This window comes from Staurois parvus, unplaced genomic scaffold (assembly GCF_062004578.1).
Source record: "Staurois parvus isolate SC_StPar_1 unplaced genomic scaffold, SC_StPar_1.0 ptg000543l, whole genome shotgun sequence".
Lineage (NCBI taxonomy): Eukaryota > Metazoa > Chordata > Amphibia > Anura > Ranidae > Staurois > Staurois parvus.
This window is the reverse complement of record NW_028318339.1, coordinates 1,657,512-1,681,854: the sequence shown is the minus strand read 5'-3', so window position 1 is coordinate 1,681,854 and position 24,343 is coordinate 1,657,512. Positions and strand designations below refer to the sequence as shown.

Genomic DNA, 24,343 nt, shown 5'->3' with positions numbered 1-24,343 from the left:
ATTATGTAGCCCGTATCTGTGGGACAGATTATTCTTTAATTCACCCCTGGGTAGATAGATTAGCAGAATGGAGTGAAGTAATGGGCAGTGTGGATCCATTTCCCTATAGTGGAAGCAATAGTATTTTTCACATGGACATGGTTAGGGGACTCTGTCTGGGAGAAAAACAGTCATTTCCGTGGTACGAAGGAGACCCCATGTGGGACCCAAGGTATATGGCCAGGGGTGGACAGAATTGGGTGACGTTTGCTCCGCTTTGGTTTTATAGGAAAAATAAGCGGCAAAAGAAGGCGGAGGTGAGGAATGATGATGCAGCGAGAATACATTTATTAGAGTCAGAAATAGACAGATCCACACACCCTCTCATGTTACTCCCTCCACCATACGGTTATCCCACCCTTACAGAGGAAATTGTTGATTTCCTAACCAACCATTATGTAATTCCAAATCCCATCCCCACTGCACCCCCTATATCACCAGTATTAATATCTGCACAGACACACCAAATACCTAGTGCAGTCCAAATTCCTGCCACACAGCCTTCTACAGTTCAAGCTCCCGAGGATTCTCAGAGTGTAGTTCAGACTTCTGCCACACATGAAGCCGAAGGGAGAATTGTTCTCACTCCAATTACTGAGGAGGATTTATTTTTTGAAGAATCCTCTGGTTCAGGTTCCCTGGTATTAAGGGAGAGTGATAGTCTGGATGTAACAGACATCCCGAGTTCACCACCTGAAACAGTATGTGGAGAGGATTCGCTGAAAAAGTGGAAAACTCTCTATAAGAACAGGTGGGAAACCCACCGACATTTTTAAAGCACCACCTTTTTCAGTTTTTTTGTTTTGCTGCTAGAGCATTTATTCAAAATCATACCCAATTGTCCAGTTGATTTGTTCTCTTGGGAAAGCTTAGTGTTAATCTAAAACTCTGGGAAAGGAGGTATTGTAGCTTAATCTGCCGGGATACCAACTGTCCCTGTTATGACAGTGTTTATTGAAATATGACCCCTCACTCTCTGCTGAAAACAATATAAAAGTTTGAGCGGACAGTTCCTTGGATGTGGGATTCATTTCCTGCATTCCAATACAAGGCCACACTGTGTTTCATAGATAAGGCCCTTTTGTTTAAAATACAGGAGGTAAGAATAGTGTCCGTGGTGGAGAATTTGTTTCAAGGCAAGAATCCTTGGAAAGATGATTTCACCATACAACAGCCCAATAAATCTAGTTGAGAAGCCAGACGGTTCTTACAGATTTGTGCAGGACCTGAGTGCTATAAATGTTCTTCTCATTGTCCCAATAGTACCTGACGTACCAATACTCATTTCCTCCATCCCACCTGATGCCGAGTTGTTTTTTTTTTTACAAGAGATTGATTTGACAAATTGTTTTTTTTTAGCAAATTCCTGTTGTTAAGGAGACATGGCTAATTTTTGCCTTTAACTTTAGAGGTAAAGGTTTTATCTGGAATGAATTTCTCCAGGATTATACTGTAGTCCTCCAGGCCCCAAGCCATGAACTCCTAGCCATGGTTTAGTTGGTTTCAGTGCGGACAGCCAGCCAGGTGGAGTGTGTATCTTATATGTGATCATAAAGTGTCTAAGCAAAGTTATAATGGTGTTAAGAAACTGTTGAATACCTTGGTTTTGTCCTCACAAAAGGTGATAGGAAATTCAGTCACAAAGAGAGCTGCGGCTCTTGTGGGTCTGCCCCGCCCATTGACCAAGAAAGACATGCTTACCTTTCTTGATATGATTGGTTGCTGCCGCCAATGGATACCTGACTGTTCCTACTATGACAGTATTTTGAGACAAACCACAGGTTTAGAAATGTCAGATCTTGTGAAATGGTTAATTGAAATGTGTAATGTTTTTGTGTATTTGAAACATGCTATGGTAATAGCCCCTGGTCTTGGTCTGCCCGCATATGATCAAATGTTTTACCTGTATGCTAGGGAAAATTGTAAAACTATGTCAGGAATCCTGGCTTGGGGAGCATGGAGGTACACTCCGCCCTTTTGTTTTGTTTTTTCTCAAAGATGGTTCTGGTACAGGTTCAAGGCATGCCTGTGTGTCTCAGAAGTTTGCTATTATTTGTGATGGTGATTCAAATGGCTATGTCATTTACTCTTGGACATGAGACCACCTTACACACCACCACTTAGTGAATATGAGGTTATACTGTTGTTAAACCCCAAGTTGAGAATAAAATATATTCCTCCCACTTTAGATCCTGCTCCAATTTTAAATGTCACTGTTAGATCAAATATTGCAGTACATTTGCTACTTCTAAAGATATTAAGTGGAATGTAGTTAGTGTGACCAAAGTTCCACTAACTGGACTTTGTGTCACAAGAGGGGAGACCATGTATTCTAGAAGCTAGTGCACCTCTGTTCATCTTACAGTATCATGGGGTAGGTCACAGCTCACAGTATTATGGGATAGGTCACAGGGGATGGCAGGTTACATGTGAACTGCTGGATTTTTTTTCATCCCTGGCCCCCCCTTTTATGGTAAAATCATATGTGTCTAGATGCATTACATATATTAGGAACAATCCTCACAAGACAAGACATTAACATTTTTTATCCGCTCACAGGTAGATTTTACACACATGCCAGAAGTAGGAAAAGGACAGGAATATTTTTGGGTAATTGTGGATATGTTTAGCCGCTAGGTGGAAATGTCCCTCAGAGTTCAGGTATAGAGATAAGGATGATTCCTTCTAAGAAGACAGGTTACCCCCCTTTTTAGGTTTTAATGGATAGGTTCTTTCCCACTCCCTGGGCCAGACAGCCACTCATGGTAGAAAGAGGGGATTTAGGATTGATTCAGGAAGAATATGTGAGAAAGTTTATTGAAACTTTGGACAAAGTTGAAGGAAATGTTGCTGGCACTTTTTTCTTTTTTTTCACAGGAACCAACTTGTTTCCGTGATCGCTGTCACTAGGACCGCTGTTCTGACTGAGGATTCCAAGGCCTGGATCCATGCCAGCCGTGTAAAAAGGGTGAACCAAGCCCCTAAGAAGCAAGACAAAGGCAAAGACACAGATACAGAAGAAGCAGCCAGAGAAGTCCTGAGAGATTGATCTGAACTACATGGAGTGCTTCGTCAGCCCTGGAAACTTCAACCCATCCAAAGAACTTGAACTGAATGAATCTATAGCAAATGACAAACAATTCCAAATCCCTCAACAAGCCAACCCAGGTGAAACCTTGCATCAAAGGTTCTATGGCCTTTGGGTGGCGTTGCTAATTATTAACTCTTTTATTTTTTTGATGGGCATAATACTGAACAGTTTGGCCCTTTATGTGTTCTGTTTTCAGACCAAAGTAAGGACACCCTCTGTTATTTACACCATTAACTTGGTAGTGACAGACCTCTTAGTGGGTCTCTCTCTACCAGCGCGAATTGTTATGTATTACCGTAATGTAGAGACCTGTTATATCTGCTATTATGTTCACAGTTTTACGTATTCTGTGAACATGTACTGTAGTATTCTTTTCCTGACCTGCATCTGTGTTGATCGCTACCTGGCCATTGTGCAAGCCAGAGCCTCATGCAGATGGAGAAATCCCAGTTATGCCAAATGCATCTGTGTTTTGATTTGGATATTTGCTGTAATTGTAACTTTCATCATACTGACCACAACGATTAACCACAAACATTGTTGTTTTTTCCAGCTACTTATGCTGACAGGTTTTGAGTATTTTGTTCCCTTGGTGATTGTTGTTTTCTACACCCTGCGGATCATGTGGACTTTGTCCAAGTCAATACAAATGAACCAAAGCCGAGAGAGACGGGTGAAGGCGGTACAGCTCCTCATAATGGTGCTGGTCATCTTCACAGTCTGTTTCACTCCCATTCATGTTAGTCAAGTGGTTTTCTGTGTCCGCAGTGAGGTGTCTCGGGATGTCATCCTCATTGTGTACCATGTCACAGTAACTTTGAGTAGTTTTAATAGTTGTATGGATCCCATTGTTTATTGTTTTGTTACTAGCCATTTCCAATCCGCTAGGAATAGTATTTTCAGAGAACAACCGCCACCAGTTCCTTTTAACAGTCCCTGCCCCTGCCGTAGGCAGCTCGCCCTGGTGGCTAGGAGAATACAGGAGTAATGATGCAATCAAAAGATGGATTGGGCATTGAGACTGGTTCCTTTCTTTTTTCAGGAAAAAGAAACTAATATGTTCTGTCTAATTAGAGTGTACAAAGATAATATCACTGAGAAGGAATGTACTGATTTGGTTAAGAAAATTCCCTGTTACCAGATTATATAATTTACTTTTAAGTCTCTAAACCAGTATCAGGAAATTTTGCCTGATTTGAACATAGTAATGTTGTTACAGAATTTGTTTGTATTATATGGGTACAGTTTAGCGGGAATGTAAATTGGGTTAACTACATTGGCTATGGTTAACAAAAGTTTGGTAGAACCATACTGTTTTGATATGTTATTAGCTGATAAAGGGAAAGTATGTAAAATGTTTAACTCCTGCGGTTGTACTCTTATTCCCCATAACACTGTTTCTGATGGAAGTATTATTAGAGCCCTTCACAACCTCCAAATATTGTTTGAAGAATTAGCTGAAAGCTCAGGAGTAGAAAATCCACTGGTCAGTTTATTTGAAACCTGGTTTGGTATATGGGGAACCCTGATTACCTACTAAGGGCCCCAGGTACCAACCTGTGACTAAGGTGTAAGGTCACGTGTGTGACCTAAGAGGGGGTTTGAAGGGATTAGCCCCTAAGTTTGATGTTCCACCATCTTGTTTCTCTTAGCCAAAGCCCGTCCATTTTAAGAATCAGCATCCATTTCAAGCCTGTATTTTAAAAGAATTGATTTTCTTGTTTTAAACGGTATTTTGTCAGGAGTTAGGAAGTTCCTCTTTTTTCCTTGTCCAGGTGCAACTTCCCCTTTTTCCCTTAACTAAGCCTAAGACTGAAAGTCTGCGGTGAGCTACATCCTGTTGAAAGTGTATTAATAATTTTAGGCCAACGGTAAAAAGGAACTGTCTGCTTTCTGAAGGTGTCTGAAAGTTCAAGCATTGACGTATATACTAATAATTAACATATATGCCAACTGATTGGGCATGAGTGACGTATGTAATATTCTAATTGGTTAAATGCATACCTGTCAATTGATTGGCTCTTATATTTCTATGCTTTGTTTTAAGTTTCATATATAAGTTTAAACACGGAAGAATAAATTCAGTTCATTCTGAGATACTACTTTGTGTCTGTCTGCCATTCCTTTGTGTCTCAGGTGAACTCCGGATCCGAGGTAATTTTTGGTCGATGCCAGGGGCTGACGGAAGTCAGTGCAGAAGGGAACAAGATTCACATTCCTTTCAATAATACTACACAAACATTAGATGTTGCCATGGTTTAATTGCACATAACATGTAAACATTCACAGTGCAGGGAGGAAAAAGTATGTGAGTCCCTAGCTTAATGACTTCTCCCAGAGCTAATTGGAGTCAGGAGTGAGCCAACCTTGACTCCAATCAGTGTGATGATATTGGATGTGTTGCTGACAGCTGTCCTGCCCTTAAAAAACACACACCTGTTTTGGGTTTATTGGTTTCAAGAAGCACTGTCTGATGTGAACCATGCCTCGCAGAAAAGAGCTCTCAGAAGACCTACGATCAAGAATTGTTGACTTGCATGAAGCTGGAAAGGGTTACAAAAGTATCTCCAAAAGGCTTGATGTTCATGTGTCCACGGTAAGACAGACGGTCTACAAATGGAGAAAGTTTAGCACTGTTGCTACTCTCCCTAGGCGTGGTCGTCCTGTAAAAATGACTGCAAGAGCACAGCGCAGAATGCTGCATGAGGTAAAGAAGAATCCCAGAGTGTCAGCTAAAGACCTACAGAAATCTCTGGCACATGCTAACATTTTTGTTGACACATCTACAATAAGGAAAACATGAAACAAGAATGGAGTACATGGGAGGACACCACGGAGGAAGCCATTGCTGTCCAAAAAGAATATTGCAGCACGTTTGAAGTTTGCAAAAGAGCACCTGGATGTTCCACAGCACTACTGGCAAAATATACTGTGGACAGATGACACCAAGATTGAGTTGTTTGGGAAGAACACACAACACTGTGTGGTGAAAAAAAGGCCCAGCACACCAACATCAAAACCTCATCCCCACTGTAAAACATGGCGGAGGGAGCATCATGGTTTGGGGCTGCTTTGCTGCCTCAGGGCCTAGATGGATTGTTGTCATTGATGGGAAAATGAATTCCAGAGTTTATCAAGACATTTTGCAGGAAAACGTACGACCATCTGTCCACCAACTGAAGCTCCGCAGAGGATGGGTGATGCAACAGGACAATGACCCAAAGCATACAAGTCATTCAACAAAACAATGGCTGCAACAGCACAGAATACGCCTTTTGGAGTGGCCCAGTCAGAGTCCTGACCTCAACCCGATTGAAATGCTGTGGCATGACCTTAAGAGAGCGATTCACAAGAGACATCCCAAGAATATTGCTACACTGAAACAGTTTTGTGAAGAGGAGTGGTCCAAAATGACTCCAGATCGTTGTGCAGGTCTGATCTACAACTACAGGAAACGTTTGGTTGAGGTTATTGCTGCCAAAAGGAGGGTCAACCAGTTATTAAGTCCAAAGGTTCACATACTTTTTCCTCCCCGCACTGTGAATGTTTACATGGTATGTGTAATTAAACCATGGCAACATCTAATGTTTGTGTAGTATTATGTTCAGCAGACTGTGTTCTTCTATTGTTGTGACTTAGATAACGTTCAGAGCACATTTTATGCCCAATTCATGCAAAACTCCACGTAATCCCAAGGGGTTCACATACTTTTTCTTGCAACTGTATACAAAAAGCATTCTTAGAATTCATAAACATAGTTTGGCAGAAATAGCGCAGAACACTGACATTCAACGCTCTCCATAAGCTGATCTTCTGACCTCTTTGACGGCTTATATACCCCTCGGGCTCTCCCATTGCTTTGCCCCCCCGCATCGGCGGGTGGGCAGGATTACAATCGTGGAACGATACAGAGAAAATTAGCAAGCCCCTGCGTAAGGTTGACATGCTAACCCATGAAGCGGTCCCAAATTTTTTCCTCAAACAACCTTCCTTCAATTCAATGCTTTGGATTTCTTGCTTTCTTTCTTTCTTTTTTTTTTTTTTTACTCTTAGCATCAACTATTTTAAAAAATAAAAATTACAAGCTGCGGCTTACGGTTAGAGCGCAACTGAAAGCTGCACGTGCCCTAGCGGCTTCTCCCACCAACCTTCTCTGAAGAAGAGCAGCACGCCTATGGGCATCCCACTGCCCCGTTAGTCTATGGGGGCGCTCCATTCTCTCACTCCTTCTCTTGGCTCCCCTTTCTTTCCCAATGCCTTTCTATACGGCCAGCTCTGGGAAAGCTCCCCCGGCACTCAAGGTGAGGATGCCAAAGTGCGCCCCTCCCCCGAGCCCCTTCATTCGGGAAAACAAAAAGGCAGCAAATGCCATAAGCGCTCTCTTACACCCTGAGCCCCCGCTCACATCAAAACCAATTTCAAAATTGGGTGACCTGCTGACACCAATGCCTATGCAAATCGCACCAAAAGCTCTGCTGCGTGCACTACTTTAGAAGTCGGCGCGGCTCCGACAAAGCCGGAACCGCACCCGTACGACCGCTCTAATAGCGGACAATAGGGTGCGACTTGGCCTACAGTTTTACAAGTCGCAGGCCAAGTTGCACCTGACGTGACCGGGGTGTAAGGGGCATGCCAGCGTGTGCGTTCTCATAGCGCACGTCTAGGACAGACCACTCGTTTCAATAGGCTTCCCTAGGTGAATAGATCGATTTTAAAACCACAGAGATACATAAATCAATCAAAGTGAGTTGAAAATAATATAGCAAAAAAACAAAACCAATGTACCTCAGACACGGCCGATGACAGATCTGAGTACCGGCCCCGTTGCTGGTACCATGTGACCTGCTGTGACCAATCACAGCAGGTCACATGACAGTTGTACACCATGGATGGCTTCATGCATGCCATCCATTGTCTACTAGTGTCTAGCTGTGAATCGTCACAGCGATCACATGCACATGTCATGTGATGAGCCGTGGCCAGATCACAGCTGAGCACAAAAAAAAAAAAAAAAAAAAAAACAAACCCCTGAATGAATCGATGTCATTCAGGTAAATGCTTGCTTATAGCAAAGGAAGTCTTTGCTATAAGCAAATTGTGTAAGAAAAGAAAAAAAAAAAAACTGATCACTTCCCCAAAGTAGTACAATGTTACTGTGGTAACATTGTACTACTTTGGTCATAGGGAAATATGAAAAGAAAATCTTGAAGAAAAAGAAAAAAAATGTAATAAAAAATGAACAATAATAAAAAAAAAGTAAAAAAAATGATTTTTTTTTTTTTTTTTTTTTTCCATACTGTCACCAGTCAGTGTCCCTGATCACCGCTATGCCAGTGATAGGATGACGCTGTACTGCACTGGTGACAGTATGTAAAAAAAAATAATTGTGACAATCATTTTTTTCATTTTCTGAAAAATTCGGACAAAAAAAATACAACTTCAAAAAACTCGCCATGCCTCTTATGAAATCCGTCGTACTGTCTACTTTACAAAAAGGGGTCATTTGGGGAATATCTGTACTGTTCTGACATTCTTGGGCCTCAAGAAATTAGATTGGCTGTCACTACTTCAGGATTGATCAATATTCAGACCTATACCAGAGTTTGTGAACTCTATCACTTTCCTACAAACTAAAAAATACATCCTAATTTGGGTTATTTTCACCAAAGACATGTAGCAGAATACATCTCGGCCTAAATTTATGAAGAACCATTACGGATTTGCGAACTTTTATAACAGAAACAAAGAAAACCGTGTTTTGTTTTTAAATTTTCGGTCTTTTTTGGTTAATTTAGCCAAAAATAAAAACCCCAGCGGTGATTAAATACCACCAAAAGAAAGCTCTAGTTGTGTGAAGAAAACGATGAAATGTTTGTTTGGGTACAATGTTGTATGACCGAGCGAATTGTCATTGAAATTGTGAGAGCGCTGAAACCTGAAAAATGGCCTGGGCAGGAAGGGGGTAAAAGTGCCCGGCATGGAAATGGTTCATCGATACGAGAAAATCAAAAAGAGCCGCCTAGCGGAGGATGGTTTCCATCCAACGACCTCTGGGCCAGCTCTGGGAAAGGTCCCCTGGCACTCAAGGTGAGGATGCCAAAAGTGCGCCCCTCCCCCGAGCTCCTTCATTCGGGAAAACAAAAAGGGAACCAGGGAACAAATGCCATAAGCGCTCGCTTACACCCTGAGCCCCCGCTCACACCCAAAACAATTTCAAAATCGGGCGACCTGCTGACACCAATGCCTATGCAAACCGCACCAAAAGCTCTGCTGCGTGCACTACTTTAGAGGTCGGCGCGGCTCCGACAAAGCCGGAACCGCACCCATAGGACCGCTGTAATAGCGGACAATAGGGTGCGACTTGGCCTACAGTTTTACAAGTCGCAGGCCAAGTTGCACCTGACGTGACCGGGGTGTAAGGGGCATGCCAGCGTGTGCGTTCTCATAGCGCACGTCTAGGACAGACCACTCGTTTCAATAGGCTTCCCTAGGTGAATAGATCGATTTTAAAACCACAGAGATACATAAATCAATCAAAGTGAGTTGAAAATAATATAGCAAAAAAACAAAACCAATGTACCTCGGACACGGCCGATGACAGATCTGAGTACCGGCCCCGTTGCTGGTACCATGTGACCTGCTGTGACCAATCACAGCAGGTCACATGACAGTTGTACACCATGGATGGCTTCATGCATGCCATCCATTGTCTACTAGTGTCTAGCTGTGAATCGTCACAGCGATCACATGCACATGTCATGTGATGAGCCGTGGCCAGATCACAGCTGAGCACAAAAAAAAAAAAAAAAAAAAAAACAAACCCCTGAATGAATCGATGTCATTCAGGTAAATGCTTGCTTATAGCAAAGGAAGTCTTTGCTATAAGCAAATTGTGTAAGAAAAGAAAAAAAAAAAACTGATCACTTCCCCAAAGTAGTACAATGTTACTGTGGTAACATTGTACTACTTTGGTCATAGGGAAATATGAAAAGAAAATCTTGAAGAAAAAGAAAAAAAATGTAATAAAAAATGAACAATAATAAAAAAAAAGTAAAAAAAATGATTTTTTTTTTTTTTTTTTTTCTTTCCATACTGTCACCAGTCAGTGTCCCTGATCACCGCTATGCCAGTGATAGGATGACGCTGTACTGCACTGGTGACAGTATGTAAAAAAAAATAATTGTGACAATCATTTTTTTCATTTTCTGAAAAATTCGGACAAAAAAAATACAACTTCAAAAAACTCGCCATGCCTCTTATGAAATCCGTCGTACTGTCTACTTTACAAAAAGGGGTCATTTGGGGAATATCTGTACTGTTCTGACATTCTTGGGCCTCAAGAAATTAGATTGGCTGTCACTACTTCAGGATTGATCAATATTCAGACCTATACCAGAGTTTGTGAACTCTATCACTTTCCTACAAACTAAAAAATACATCCTAATTTGGGTTATTTTCACCAAAGACATGTAGCAGAATACATCTCGGCCTAAATTTATGAAGAACCATTACGGATTTGCGAACTTTTATAACAGAAACAAAGAAAACCGTGTTTTGTTTTTAAATTTTCGGTCTTTTTTGGTTAATTTAGCCAAAAATAAAAACCCCAGCGGTGATTAAATACCACCAAAAGAAAGCTCTAGTTGTGTGAAGAAAACGATGAAATGTTTGTTTGGGTACAATGTTGTATGACCGAGCGAATTGTCATTGAAATTGTGAGAGCGCTGAAACCTGAAAAATGGCCTGGGCAGGAAGGGGGTAAAAGTGCCCGGCATGGAAATGGTTCATCGATACGAGAAAATCAAAAAGAGCCGCCTAGCGGAGGATGGTTTCCATCCAACGACCTCTGGGCCAGCTCTGGGAAAGGTCCCCTGGCACTCAAGGTGAGGATGCCAAAAGTGCGCCCCTCCCCCGAGCTCCTTCATTCGGGAAAACAAAAAGGGAACCAGGGAACAAATGCCATAAGCGCTCGCTTACACCCTGAGCCCCCGCTCACACCCAAAACCATTTCAAAATCGGGCGACCTGCTGACACCAATGCCTATGCAAACCGCACCAAAAGCTCTGCTGCGTGCACTACTTTAGAGGTCGGCGCGGCTCCGACAAAGCCGGAACCGCACCCATAGGACCGCTGTAATAGCGGACAATAGGGTGCGACTTGGCCTACAGTTTTGCAAGTCGCAGGCCAAGTTGCACCTGACGTGACCGGGGTGTAAGGGGCATGCCAGCGTGTGCGTTCTCGTAGCGCACCTCTAGGACAGACCACTCGTTTCAATAGGCTTCCCTAGGTGGATAGATGGCGCAGGCACCATTTTTAAAACCACAGAGATACATCAATCAATCAAAGTGAGTTGAAAATAATATAGCAAAAAAACAAAACCAATGGACTAAAATGGCTCTTTAATAATTACCAGGAAATCCAAATCCAAAATAGCCGCCTAGCAGAGGATGGTTTGGATCCAACCACCTCTGCTTTATGGGCCCAGCAAGGCATGGTGGGCGTGGCCTGCCTGCCTTCCCACAATGCCTCCTGGCAGAGCTGCTCACTTGCATGCGGTGTCCTGCTTAACAATAGCCTGTGTGCTCCTCATTTTCTTCAGTAAAATCAACTTTTCAACTGACAGACATTATTGATCACATTGATTATGATTATACAAAAAGCATTCTTAGAATTCATAAACATAGTTTGGCAGAAATAGCGCAGAACACTGACATTCAATGCTCTCCATAAGCTGATCTTCTGACCTCTTTGACGGCTTATATACCCCTCGGGCTCTCCCATTGCTTTGCCCCCCCGCATCGGCGGGTGGGCAGGATTACAATCATGGAACGATACAGAGAAAATTAGCAAGCCCCTGCGTAAGGTTGACATGCTAACCCATGAAGCGGTCCCAAATTTTTTCCTCAAACAACCTTCCTTCAATTCAATGCTTTGGATTTCTTGCTTTCTTTCTTTCTTTTTTTTTTTTTTTACTCTTAGCATCAACTATTTTAAAAAATAAAAATTACAAGCTGCGGCTTACGGTTAGAGCGCAACTGAAAGCTGCACGTGCCCTAGCGGCTTCTCCCACCAACCTTCTCTGAAGAAGAGCAGCACGCCTATGGGCATCCCACTGCCCCGTTAGTCTATGGGGGCGCTCCATTCTCTCACTCCTTCTCTTGGCTCCCCTTTCTTTCCCAATGCCTTTCTATACGGCCAGCTCTGGGAAAGCTCCCCCGGCACTCAAGGTGAGGATGCCAAAGTGCGCCCCTCCCCCGAGCCCCTTCATTCGGGAAAACAAAAAGGCAGCAAATGTCATAAGCGCTCTCTTACACCCTGAGCCCCCGCTCACATCAAAACCAATTTCAAAATTGGGTGACCTGCTGACACCAATGCCTATGCAAATCGCACCAAAAGCTCTGCTGCGTGCACTACTTTAGAAGTCGGCGCGGCTCCGACAAAGCCGGAACCGCACCCGTACGACCGCTCTAATAGCGGACAATAGGGTGCGACTTGGCCTACAGTTTTACAAGTCGCAGGCCAAGTTGCACCTGACGTGACCGGGGTGTAAGGGGCATGCCAGCGTGTGCGTTCTCATAGCGCACGTCTAGGACAGACCACTCGTTTCAATAGGCTTCCCTAGGTGAATAGATCGATTTTAAAACCACAGAGATACATAAATCAATCAAAGTGAGTTGAAAATAATATAGCAAAAAAACAAAACCAATGTACCTCGGACACGGCCGATGACAGATCTGAGTACCGGCCCCGTTGCTGGTACCATGTGACCTGCTGTGACCAATCACAGCAGGTCACATGACAGTTGTACACCATGGATGGCTTCATGCATGCCATCCATTGTCTACTAGTGTCTAGCTGTGAATCGTCACAGCGATCACATGCACATGTCATGTGATGAGCCGTGGCCAGATCACAGCTGAGCACAAAAAAAAAAAACAAAAAAAAAACAAACCCCTGAATGAATCGATGTCATTCAGGTAAATGCTTGCTTATAGCAAAGGAAGTCTTTGCTATAAGCAAATTGTGTAAGAAAAGAAAAAAAAAAAAACTGATCACTTCCCCAAAGTAGTACAATGTTACTGTGGTAACATTGTACTACTTTGGTCATAGGGAAATATGAAAAGAAAATCTTGAAGAAAAAGAAAAAAAATGTAATAAAAAATGAACAATAATAAAAAAAAAGTAAAAAAAATGATTTTTTTTTTTTTTTTTTTTTTTTTCCATACTGTCACCAGTCAGTGTCCCTGATCACCGCTATGCCAGTGATAGGATGACGCTGTACTGCACTGGTGACAGTATGTAAAAAAAAATAATTGTGACAATCATTTTTTTCATTTTCTGAAAAATTTGGACAAAAAAAATACAACTTCAAATAACTCGCCATGCCTCTTATGAAATCCGTCGTACTGTCTACTTTACAAAAAGGGGTCATTTGGGGAATATCTGTACTGTTCTGACATTCTTGGGCCTCAAGAAATTAGATTGGCTGTCACTACTTCAGGATTGATCAATATTCAGACCTATACCAGAGTTTGTGAACTCTATCACTTTCCTACAAACTAAAAAATACATCCTAATTTGGGTTATTTTCACCAAAGACATGTAGCAGAATACATCTCGGCCTAAATTTATGAAGAACCATTACGGATTTGCGAACTTTTATAACAGAAACAAAGAAAACCGTGTTTTGTTTTTAAATTTTCGGTCTTTTTTGGTTAATTTAGCCAAAAATAAAAACCCCAGCGGTGATTAAATACCACCAAAAGAAAGCTCTAGTTGTGTGAAGAAAACGATGAAATGTTTGTTTGGGTACAATGTTGTATGACCGAGCGAATTGTCATTGAAATTGTGAGAGCGCTGAAACCTGAAAAATGGCCTGGGCAGGAAGGGGGTAAAAGTGCCCGGCATGGAAATGGTTCATCGATACGAGAAAATCAAAAAGAGCCGCCTAGCGGAGGATGGTTTCCATCCAACGACCTCTGGGCCAGCTCTGGGAAAGGTCCCCTGGCACTCAAGGTGAGGATGCCAAAAGTGCGCCCCTCCCCCGAGCTCCTTCATTCGGGAAAACAAAAAGGGAACCAGGGAACAAATGCCATAAGCGCTCGCTTACACCCTGAGCCCCCGCTCACACCCAAAACAATTTCAAAATCGGGCGACCTGCTGACACCAATGCCTATGCAAACCGCACCAAAAGCTCTGCTGCGTGCACTACTTTAGAGGTCGGCGCGGCTCCGACAAAGCCGGAACCGCACCCATAGGACCGCTGTAATAGCGGACAATAGGGTGCGACTTGGCCTACAGTTTTACAAGTCGCAGGCCAAGTTGCACCTGACGTGACCGGGGTGTAAGGGGCATGCCAGCGTGTGCGTTCTCATAGCGCACGTCTAGGACAGACCACTCGTTTCAATAGGCTTCCCTAGGTGAATAGATCGATTTTAAAACCACAGAGATACATAAATCAATCAAAGTGAGTTGAAAATAATATAGCAAAAAAACAAAACCAATGTACCTCGGACACGGCCGATGACAGATCTGAGTACCGGCCCCGTTGCTGGTACCATGTGACCTGCTGTGACCAATCACAGCAGGTCACATGACAGTTGTACACCATGGATGGCTTCATGCATGCCATCCATTGTCTACTAGTGTCTAGCTGTGAATCGTCACAGCGATCACATGCACATGTCATGTGATGAGCCGTGGCCAGATCACAGCTGAGCACAAAAAAAAAAAAAAAAAAAACAAACCCCTGAATGAATCGATGTCATTCAGGTAAATGCTTGCTTATAGCAAAGGAAGTCTTTGCTATAAGCAAATTGTGTAAGAAAAGAAAAAAAAAAAAACTGATCACTTCCCCAAAGTAGTACAATGTTACTGTGGTAACATTGTACTACTTTGGTCATAGGGAAATATGAAAAGAAAATCTTGAAGAAAAAGAAAAAAAATGTAATAAAAAATGAACAATAATAAAAAAAAAGTAAAAAAAATGTTTTTTTTTTTTTTTTTTTTTTTCTTTCCATACTGTCACCAGTCAGTGTCCCTGATCACCGCTATGCCAGTGATAGGATGACGCTGTACTGCACTGGTGACAGTATGTAAAAAAAAATAATTGTGACAATCATTTTTTTCATTTTCTGAAAAATTCGGACAAAAAAAATACAACTTCAAAAAACTCGCCATGCCTCTTATGAAATCCGTCGTACTGTCTACTTTACAAAAAGGGGTCATTTGGGGAATATCTGTACTGTTCTGACATTCTTGGGCCTCAAGAAATTAGATTGGCTGTCACTACTTCAGGATTGATCAATATTCAGACCTATACCAGAGTTTGTGAACTCTATCACTTTCCTACAAACTAAAAAATACATCCTAATTTGGGTTATTTTCACCAAAGACATGTAGCAGAATACATCTCGGCCTAAATTTATGAAGAACCATTACGGATTTGCGAACTTTTATAACAGAAACAAAGAAAACCGTGTTTTGTTTTTAAATTTTCGGTCTTTTTTGGTTAATTTAGCCAAAAATAAAAACCCCAGCGGTGATTAAATACCACCAAAAGAAAGCTCTAGTTGTGTGAAGAAAACGATGAAATGTTTGTTTGGGTACAATGTTGTATGACCGAGCGAATTGTCATTGAAATTGTGAGAGCGCTGAAACCTGAAAAATGGCCTGGGCAGGAAGGGGGTAAAAGTGCCCGGCATGGAAATGGTTCATCGATACGAGAAAATCAAAAAGAGCCGCCTAGCGGAGGATGGTTTCCATCCAACGACCTCTGGGCCAGCTCTGGGAAAGGTCCCCTGGCACTCAAGGTGAGGATGCCAAAAGTGCGCCCCTCCCCCGAGCTCCTTCATTCGGGAAAACAAAAAGGGAACCAGGGAACAAATGCCATAAGCGCTCGCTTACACCCTGAGCCCCCGCTCACATCCAAACCAATTTCAAAATCGGGCGACCTGCTGACACCAATGCCTATGCAAATCGCACCAAAAGCTCTGCTGCGTGCACTACTTTAGAAGTCGGCGCGGCTCCGACAAAGCCGGAACCGCACCCCTACGACCGCTCTAATAGCGGACAATAGGGTGCGACTTGGCCTACAGTTTTACAAGTCGCAGGCCAAGTTGCACCTGACGTGACCGGGGTGTAAGGGGCATGCCAGCGTGTGCGTTCTCGTAGCGCACCTCTAGGACAGACCACTCGTTTCAATAGGCTTCCCTAGGTGGATAGATGGCGCAGGCACCATTTTTAAAACCACAGAGATACATCAATCAATCAAAGTGAGTTGAAAATAATATAGCAAAAAAACAAAACCAATGGACTAAAATGGCTCTTTAATAATTACCAGGAAATCCAAATCCAAAATAGCCGCCTAGCAGAGGATGGTTTGGATCCAACCACCTCTGCTTTATGGGCCCAGCAAGGCATGGTGGGCGTGGCCTGCCTGCCTTCCCACAATGCCTCCTGGCAGAGCTGCTCACTTGCATGCGGTGTCCTGCTTAACAATAGCCTGTGTGCTCCTCATTTTCTTCAGTAAAATCAACTTTTCAACTGACAGACATTATTGATCACATTGATTATGATTACAGTTGCAAGAAAAAGTATGTGAACCCCTTGGGATTACGTGGAGTTTTGCATGAATTGGGCATAAAATGTGCTCTGAACGTCATCTAAGTCACAACAATAGAAGAACACAGTCTGCTGCACATAATACTACACAAATAGAGATGAGCGAAGAAATGAAAAATTCGATTCGACTGATTCGGCGAATTCGTGGACAATATTCGATTCGAGTCGAATAAATTCGCTGTGAATTTAACTTAAAAAAGGGTGTTTCTAGGCTTCAGAGAGACTTAATATTAGTGCAGAACACTGTACCTTTAATTTAAATGCCCTTGGAGTCTGCTGGGGAAGAGAAATAATACTGTCAGTCAGTATGACATGCAGATGAGTGCCGTCGATCTTAGAATCACCGCACACTTCACTCATTTGGGCAGTCACGGGGCCAAAACCAGAGTGTGGAGCCACAGTGTGGCGGTGGAGGCAGCAGCAATGGGAGGCCATACAGCACCCTATGACAAAAATGGAAACCACCAGCAGTGTGAGGAGACCTGAAAGTGGCACATGGCAGAGTGTGGCGATAGAGACAGCAGCAATGGGAGGCCGTACAGGGACCCATGACACACTCTGGACCTGGCAGCAGCATGAGGAGGCGGTACAGGGGCCCATGACAGATTACGGGCCTGGCAGCAGCATGAGGAGTCGGTACAGGGGCCCATGGCAGATTACGGGCCTGGCAGCAGCAATGGGAGGCCGTACAGGGACCCATGACACACTCTGGACCTGGCAGCAGCATGGGGAGGCGGTACAGGGGCCCATGACAGATTACGGGCCTGGCAGCAGCATGAGGAGTCGGTACGGGGGCCCATGACACACTCTGGACCTGGCAGCAGCATGAGGAGGCGGTACAGGGGCGCATGACAGATTACGAGCCTGGCAGCAGCAACTTGGACAGGAGGACGTTCAGCTTCTGCACCGTCGGGTGCGTGCTCGCAAACTGTTGTCTCTTGGAAACGGATTCCAAGAAAGACTGCTGACGGAATCCGTGAAGAGGAGTAGCAGGAGAAGGAGCATCTGAACGAGCGGAATATGCCAACAAGCGACAACAGTGGCCCATGACAGATTACGGGCCTGGCAGCAGCATGAGGAGTCGGTACGGGGGCCCATGGCAGATTACGGGCCTGGCAGCAGCTATGGGAGGCCCGTAATCTGCCAGCACCCTATGACAAAAAATGGAACCCACCAGCAGTGTGAGGAGACCTGAAAGTGGCACATGGCAGAGTGTGGCGATGGAGACAGCAGCAATGGGAGGCCGTACAGGGACCCATGAGAGACTCTGGACCTGGCAGCAGCATGAGGAGGCGGTATAGGGGCCCATGGCAGATTAGGGGCCTGGCAGCAGCTATGGGAGGCCCGTAATCTGCCAGCACCCTATGACAAAAAATGGAACACACCAGCAGTGTGAGGAGACCTGAAAGTGGCACATGGCAGAGTGTGGCGATGGAGGCAGCAGCAATGGGAGGCCGTACAGGGACCCATGAGAGACTCTGGACTTGGCAGCAGCATGAGGAGGCGGTATAGGGGCCCATGGCAGATTAGGGGCCTGGCAGCAGCTATGGGAGGCCCGTAATCTGCCAGCACCCTATGACAAAAAATGGAACACACCAGCAGTGTGAGGAGACCTGAAAGTGGCACATGTTTGGGGCATGATTCATGGCGGATTTAGTCAGTTGTGTCAGGAACTGGTGGTTTGAAATCCAGACTAATCCACGCCTGATTCATTTTCACAAACGTGAGTCTCTCCACACTTTGGGTGGACAGTCGTGTCCTCCGCGGAGTTGCAATACCTCCTGCCGCACTAAACACGCGCTCCGATGCCACGCTACTGGCCGGGCATGACAGCCTTTCAAGGGCAAATTCAGCTAGTTGGGGCCAAAGGTCAAGTTTCGTTGCCCAGTAGTCAAGGGGATTGTCTACCTCGGTTGGCAGGGTGCTGTCCAAGTAGGCCTAAGCCTGTTGTTTGAGCTCCTGCTCCAGGTCCACCTGATGCTGCTGCTGCTGCTGCGGCTGGTTAGTAGTTTCCTCACTGCGCTGGTGAAGAAAGCTACTCATCATCGACTGCAGACTGAGGCAGCCGCTGCTGGTGGAGCTGCCACTGCTCCTACCACCCCACCCCTCCCCTGCTGCCATGGCAGCGGAACACGAGCGCACAGGGCCCACAGTGTCTGAGGATGGACGTTGGCGCAGACAGGCAGAGACCAGCTGACTACATAGGTGTTTTTTATAGTACGTTATTTTGGCCTCCCTCTCAGCAGGTGTGAAAAAGGCCACCATTTTTGAACGGTAGCGAGGGTCCAACAAGGTGGACAGCCAAAAGTCATCCCTCTGTCTAATGGTTATTATTCGGCTGTCGCTACGCAAGCAACCGAGCATGCTATGGGCCATTTGTGCCAAGGAATGCGAGGGACTCCCTGCCTCCATCTCCACAGCATACTGCCACGGTGCGTCTAGGTCCTCTGTCTCCTCTTCCTCCTCCTCTACCAGATGCTCCTGCTCCTCCACTCCTGTCCGCTGAGTGGAAAAACCACCCATTTCACTCAATAATTCCTGAGCACCAATGTCCTCCTCTACCTCCTCCTCTTCTTCCAGTCCTGCCCCCACAGGGGCCATGTGGCGTTGAGATCTGTGCGCCACGTCTACCGCACCCTGACCAGCCATTGTTAACAGCATTTGTTCCAGGACGTGCAACAGAGGAATGACGTCGTTCATCCCATAGTCCTGCCGACTCACGAATAGCGTGGCCTCCTCAAAGGGCCTGAGCAAGCGCAGGTGTCACGCATGAGCTGCCAATGGCTGACATCTAAGTTACACAGGGAGTACCTTTATCTGCTTTTAACATCAGGAAATCTGTGATGGCCTTTTGCTGTTCGTAAAGGCGGTCTAACATATGTAGGGTTGAATTCCACCTTGTTGCAACGTCACAGCATGAGGAGTCGGTATAGGGGCCCATGGCAGATTAGGGGCCTGGCAGCAGTTATGGGAGGCCCATAATCTGCCAGCACCCTATGACAAAAAATGGAACACACCAGCAGTGTGAGGAGACCTGAAAGTGGCACATGGCAGAGTGTGGCGATGGAGACAGCAGCAATGGGAGGCCGTACAGGGACCCATGAGAGACTCTGGACCTGGCAGCAGCATGAGGAGGCGGTATATAGGGGCCTACGGCAGATTAGGGGCCTGGCAGCAGCTATAGGAGGCCCGTAATCTGCCAGCACCCTATGTCAAAAAATTCAACACACCAGCAGTGTGTGAGGAGACCTGAAAGTGGCACATGGCAGAGTGTGGCGATGGAGACAGCAGCAATGGGAGGCCGTACAGGGACCCATGACAGACTCTGGACTTGGCAGCAGCATGAGGAGGCGGTATATAGGGGCTTATGGCAGATTAGGGGCCTGGCAGCAGCTATAGGAGGCCCGTAATCTGCCAGCACCCTATGTCAAAAAATTCAACACACCAGCAGTGTGAGGAGACCTGAAAGTGGCACATGGCAGAGTGTGGCGATGGAGACAGCAGCAATGGGAGGCCGTACAGGGACCCATGACAGACTCTGAACTTGGCAGCAGCATGAGGAGGCGGTATATAGGGGCCCATGGCAGATTAGGGGCCTGGCAGCAGCTATAGGAGGCCCGTAATCTGCCAGCACCCTATGTCAAAAAATTCAACACACCAGCAGTGTGAGGAGACCTGAAAGTGGCACATGGCAGAGTGTGGCGATGGAGACAGCAGCAATGGGAGGCCGTACAGGGACCCATGACAGACTCTGGACTTGGCAGCAGCATGAGGAGGCGGTATATAGGGGCCCATGGCAGATTAGGGGCCTGGCAGCAGCTATGGGAGGCCCGTAATCTGCCAGCACCCTATGTCAAAAAATTCAACACACCAGCAGTGTGTGAGGAGACCTGAAAGTGGCACATGGCAGAGTGTGGCGATGGAGAAAGCAGCAATGGGAGGCCGTACAGGGACCCATGAGAGACTCTGGACCTGGCAGCAGCATGAGGAGGCGGTATATAGGGGCCTATGGCAGATTAGGGGCCTGGCAGCAGCTATGTGAGGCCCGTAATCTGCCTGCACCCTATGTCAAAAAATTAAACACACCAGCAGTGTGAAGAGACCTGAAAGTGGCACATGGCAGCAGAGTGTGGCGATGGAGACAGCAGCAATGGGAGGCCGTACAGGGACCATGACAGACTCTGGACTTGGCAGCAGCATGAGGAGGCGGTATATAGGGGCCCATGGCAGATTAGGGGCCTGGCAGCAGCTATGTGAGGCCCGTAATCTGCCTGCACCCTATGTCAAAAAATTAAACACACCAGCAGTGTGAAGAGACCTGAAAGTGGCACATGGCAGCAGAGTGTGGCGATGGAGACAGCAGCAATGGGAGGCCGTACAGGGACCCATGAGAGACTCTAGACTTGGCAGCAGCATGAGGAGGCGGTATATAGGGGCCCATGGCAGATTAGGGGCCTGGCAGCAGCTATGTGAGGCCCGTAATCTGCCTGCACCCTATGTCAAAAAATTAAACACACCAGCAGTGTGAAGAGACCTGAAAGTGGCACATGGCAGCAGAGTGTGGCGATGGAGACAGCAGCAATGGGAGGCCGTACAGGGACCATGACAGACTCTGGACTTGGCAGCAGCATGAGGAGGCGGTATATAGGGGCCCATGGCAGATTAGGGGCCTGGCAGCAGCTATGTGAGGCCCGTAATCTGCCTGCACCCTATGTCAAAAAATTAAACACACCAGCAGTGTGAAGAGACCTGAAAGTGGCACATGGCAGCAGAGTGTGGCGATGGAGACAGCAGCAATGGGAGGCCGTACAGGGACCCATGAGAGACTCTAGACTTGGCAGCAGCATGAGGAGGCGGTATATAGGGGCCCATGGCAGATTAGGGGCCTGGCAGCAGCTATGTGAGGCCCGTAATCTGCCTGCACCCTATGTCAAAAAATTAAACACACCAGCAGTGTGAAGAGACCTGAAAGTGGCACATGGCAGCAGAGTGTGGCGATGGAGACAGCAGCAATGGGAGGCCGTACAGGGACCATGACAGACTCTGGACTTGGCAGCAGCATGAGGAGGCGGTATATAGGGGCCCATGGCAGATTAGGGGCCTGGCAGCAGCTATGGGAGGCCCGTAATCTGCCAGCACCCTATGTCAAAAAATTTAACACACCAGCAGTGTGAAGAGACCTGAAAGTGGCACATGGCATGAGAGACTCTGGACCTGGCAGCAGCAGGAGGAGGCGGTATAGGGGCCCATGGCTGATTAGGGGCCTGGCAGCAGCTATGTGAGGCCCGTTATCTTGCAGCACCCTATGTCAAAAAATTTAACACACCAGCAGTGTGAAGAGACCTGAAAGTGGCACATGGCAGCAGAGTGTGGCGATGGAGACAGCAGCAATGGGAGGCCGTACAGGGACCCATGAGAGACTCTGGACCTGGCAGCAGCAGGAGGAGGCGGTATATAGGGGCCCATGGCAGATTAGGGGCCTGGCAGCAGCTATGTGAGGCCCGTAATCTGCCTGCACCCTATGTCAAAAAATTTAACACACCAGCAGTGTGAAGAGACCTGAAAGTGGCACATGGCAGCAGAGTGTGGCGATGGAGACAGCAGCAATGGGAGGCCGTACAGGGACCCATGAGAGACTCTAGACTTGGCAGCAGCATGAGGAGGCGGTATATAGGGGCCCATGGCAGATTAGGGGCCTGGCAGCAGCTATGTGAGGCCCGTAATCTGCCTGCACCCTATGTCCAAAAATTAAACACACCAGCAGTGTGAAGAGACCTGAAAGTGGCACATGGCAGCAGAGTGTGGCGATGGAGACAGCAGCAATGGGAGGCCGTACAGGGACCCATGAGAGACTCTAGACTTGGCAGCAGCATGAGGAGGCGGTATATAGGGGCCCATGGCAGATTAGGGGCCTGGCAGCAGCTATGTGAGGCCCGTAATCTGCCTGCACCCTATGTCCAAAAATTAAACACACCAGCAGTGTGAAGAGACCTGAAAGTGGCACATGGCAGCAGAGTGTGGCGATGGAGACAGCAGCAATGGGAGGCCGTACAGGGACCATGACAGACTCTGGACTTGGCAGCAGCATGAGGAGGCGGTATATAGGGGCCCATGGCAGATTAGGGGCCTGGCAGCAGCTATGTGAGGCCCGTAATCTGCCTGCACCCTATGTCAAAAAATTTAACACACCAGCAGTGTGAAGAGACCTGAAAGTGGCACATGGCAGCAGAGTGTGGCGATGGAGACAGCAGCAATGGGAGGCCGTACAGGGACCCATGAGAGACTCTGGACCTGGCAGCAGCAGGAGGAGGCGGTATATAGGGGCCCATGGCAGATTAGGGGCCTGGCAGCAGCTATGTGAGGCCCGTAATCTGCCTGCACCCTATGTCAAAAAATTTAACACACCAGCAGTGTGAAGAGACCTGAAAGTGGCACATGGCAGCAGAGTGTGGCGATGGAGACAGCAGCAATGGGAGGCCGTACAGGGACCCATGAGAGACTCTAGACTTGGCAGCAGCATGAGGAGGCGGTATATAGGGGCCCATGGCAGATTAGGGGCCTGGCAGCAGCTATGTGAGGCCCGTAATCTGCCTGCACCCTATGTCCAAAAATTAAACACACCAGCAGTGTGAAGAGACCTGAAAGTGGCACATGGCAGCAGAGTGTGGCGATGGAGACAGCAGCAATGGGAGGCCGTACAGGGACCCATGAGAGACTCTAGACTTGGCAGCAGCATGAGGAGGCGGTATATAGGGGCCCATGGCAGATTAGGGGCCTGGCAGCAGCTATGTGAGGCCCGTAATCTGCCTGCACCCTATGTCCAAAAATTAAACACACCAGCAGTGTGAAGAGACCTGAAAGTGGCACATGGCAGCAGAGTGTGGCGATGGAGACAGCAGCAATGGGAGGCCGTACAGGGACCATGACAGACTCTGGACTTGGCAGCAGCATGAGGAGGCGGTATATAGGGGCCCATGGCAGATTAGGGGCCTGGCAGCAGCTATGTGAGGCCCGTAATCTGCCTGCACCCTATGTCAAAAAATTTAACACACCAGCAGTGTGAAGAGACCTGAAAGTGGCACATGGCAGCAGAGTGTGGCGATGGAGACAGCAGCAATGGGAGGCCGTACAGGGACCATGACAGACTCTGGACTTGGCAGCAGCATGAGGAGGCGGTATATAGGGGCCCATGGCAGATTAGGGGCCTGGCAGCAGCTATGGGAGGCCCGTAATCTGCCAGCACCCTATGTCAAAAAATTTAACACACCAGCAGTGTGAAGAGACCTGAAAGTGGCACATGGCATGAGAGACTCTGGACCTGGCAGCAGCAGGAGGAGGCGGTATAGGGGCCCATGGCTGATTAGGGGCCTGGCAGCAGCTATGTGAGGCCCGTTATCTTGCAGCACCCTATGTCAAAAAATTTAACACACCAGCAGTGTGAAGAGACCTGAAAGTGGCACATGGCAGCAGAGTGTGGCGATGGAGACAGCAGCAATGGGAGGCCGTACAGGGACCCATGAGAGACTCTGGACCTGGCAGCAGCAGGAGGAGGTGGTATATAGGGGCCTATGGCAGATTAGGGGCCTGGCA

At 46.6% G+C, this 24,343-nt stretch overlaps 2 protein-coding genes and 2 non-coding genes across 5 annotated transcripts in view; 3 read left to right on the top strand and 1 right to left on the bottom strand.

The window, feature by feature from the left end:
• The window catches only part of TASP1 (taspase 1), a 663,695-nt gene that overhangs the window by 310,952 nt on the left and 328,400 nt on the right, over window positions 1-24,343 (bottom strand). The window lies entirely within an intron of this gene.
• On the top strand, window positions 2,930-4,312 carry LOC149451353 (G protein-coupled receptor 20-like). The gene has a single exon (XM_089690774.1). It carries the CDS (start codon window positions 3,099-3,101, stop codon window positions 4,116-4,118), a length of 1,020 nt encoding a protein of 339 aa, XP_089546900.1. The 5' UTR covers window positions 2,930-3,098; the 3' UTR covers window positions 4,119-4,312.
• Window positions 6,997-7,103, top strand: LOC149451352 (U6 spliceosomal RNA). Its single transcript, XR_016315064.1, has one exon. It is a non-coding gene; the product is annotated as a U6 spliceosomal RNA (small nuclear RNA).
• LOC149451351 (U6 spliceosomal RNA) lies at window positions 11,923-12,029 on the top strand. The gene has a single exon (XR_016315102.1). It is a non-coding gene; the product is annotated as a U6 spliceosomal RNA (small nuclear RNA).

Excerpts from the sequence above, each read along its gene's own strand:
- LOC149451353 (XM_089690774.1), top strand. The coding sequence starts at position 3,099 with ATGGAGTGCTTCGTCAGCCCTGGAAACTTCAACCCATCCAAAGAACTT.